General features: G+C 33.2%; 1 protein-coding gene across 1 annotated transcript; it reads right to left on the reverse strand.

Moving 5' to 3' along the window:
* Window positions 1-225: 225 nt before the first annotated feature.
* Window positions 226-1,242, reverse strand: LOC114748960 (heavy metal-associated isoprenylated plant protein 21-like). The gene is made up of 3 exons (XM_028937426.1): window positions 1,139-1,242; window positions 945-1,020; window positions 226-601 (listed from the first exon to the last, which is right to left on the reverse strand). Exons 1-3 carry the CDS (start codon window positions 1,211-1,213, stop codon window positions 297-299), a joined length of 456 nt encoding a protein of 151 aa, XP_028793259.1. The 5' UTR covers window positions 1,214-1,242; the 3' UTR covers window positions 226-296.
* Between the last annotated feature and the right edge of the window lie 407 nt (window positions 1,243-1,649).

Raw genomic sequence — 1,649 nt, forward strand, 5'->3', positions numbered from 1 at the left:
TTTTTTTGACCAACCAATCTTCTACATGACAATTTGCATCACGTTATTTTTTTATTATAAAAAGAGAATATGTTTAAAACCCATTGATTGATGAGTTGTATTGCTCTCATCTTTTATAGCTTCAACCATAAAATTATAATCACTTTCTATAATCATTCTTCTAAACTCAAATCTCCAAGAGGTTATAAATTAACCACCTCTCGAACAAATAATTAAGATAAAAAAATATTAATTATTTTAACCATAATCAATTTACCCACATTAAAATTACTTGATCATGGCATCAAATTGCACCGTTACATTATGGAACAAGCATTTACATTATCATCACTGAAGAAGGACATGACTTGCTCCTCCGCCGTGTTTGATGCCGCGGCCGACGGGGTCACGATATTGACGTTCCGGACATAGCCGGCCGGCGCCCTCTTGTCGTAGACACCGGAAACATAAGGAAAATGGACAAGATGTTGAGGAACATAAGGCCAAAACTCAGCTCTTTTCTTGCCAGTTCTCCTAATCCTCTTTAACACCTTGTTTGGATCCACATATCCACTCACTGTCACACGGCTTTCTTTTCTGTTCACCTCCACAGATTTCACCCCTACGTACAATAAAACAAGATAAAAAAAAATAAATTAATTTTGTTAAAATTGTATAGGAGAGAATGGATAAATTATACATATATAGTAAAAGTTAATTACAGGTTTTAAAGAATGAACACTTGAAAATTTTGTAATATGTTTCCTGATTTGCATACACTAATATTCTATATAACCATAGTGATAATTTAAAAGTATATCTCAATATTGTAAATCACTTGTTCTGGTAGTTTACAAAAGGATAATATACAAAGGGAAGGTCATTAACATTTGTACATAATTAGAAGTTGTTCCATTTAACCCTGCTTCATGCTCAGTAGAGAGAGAAAGGGAGGAGAGAGAGACCTTTCATGCGAGTGACAGCATTTCTAACTCTTCGTTCGCAGCCATCACAGTCCATTTTAACTTTGATCTCAACAGTCTGATGAAACCAAAAAGAAAGAACCAACAATATTCAGAAACAGCCATATTTGAAAAAACCAGAGGAGGAAGAAGAAGAAGAAGATATATATATATATATATATATATATATAAAGAACCTGCATTGGTTTGCGCCTGGGCCTGGTGACTCTTACATCAGTGCAAAAGTTCGAGAGGTAATCGAGTGCCCCCATTTTCCCTTTGTGAGAGAGAGAGAGAGAGAGAGAGAGCACTCACAGATCACATTTCAGTGTGGGGCGTACCTAGCGATCTTTATATAGCACCTTTGCCTCATAAAGTTTGGGACACACCATGTTTGATTATATTCTTTAACCCACTTACATCTTTGTATGATTAGTTTATATATAACAGTTTCCTTGAGTAAATGAAAATTGGACTAATCATTAAGGACTTATTTGGAATAATGTTAAAAAACATTTATAAATATATTTCACGTAAATCGAGACATAATTCGTTTAGTATATTCTGTAAATCATGATTGAAAAGTTACTTATAAGCTATTCAAAATAAACTTCTAAATTGATTGAAACAGTGATTTAAGGGGTACATATATAAGTTGAATTGGGGTCATCCCAATTATAATTATAGTATAATTTAATTAAAATATAA

This window comes from Neltuma alba, unplaced genomic scaffold (assembly GCF_004799145.2).
Source record: "Neltuma alba isolate B1F8T4 unplaced genomic scaffold, ASM479914v2 tig00005878_pilon, whole genome shotgun sequence".
Lineage (NCBI taxonomy): Eukaryota > Viridiplantae > Streptophyta > Magnoliopsida > Fabales > Fabaceae > Neltuma > Neltuma alba.

Bases quoted from the DNA above. Each gene is read 5' to 3' on its own strand.
- LOC114748960 (XM_028937426.1), bottom strand. From the start codon at position 1,213: ATGGGGGCACTCGATTACCTCTCGAACTTTTGCACTGATGTAAGAGTC. The intron at 1,021-1,138 runs GTTCTTTATATA...TGGTTTCATCAG, and splicing joins CCAGGCGCAAACCAATGCAG to ACTGTTGAGATCAAAGTTAA. The intron at 602-944 runs GTCTCTCTCTCC...TATTGTACGTAG, and splicing joins TGCTGTCACTCGCATGAAAG to GGGTGAAATCTGTGGAGGTG.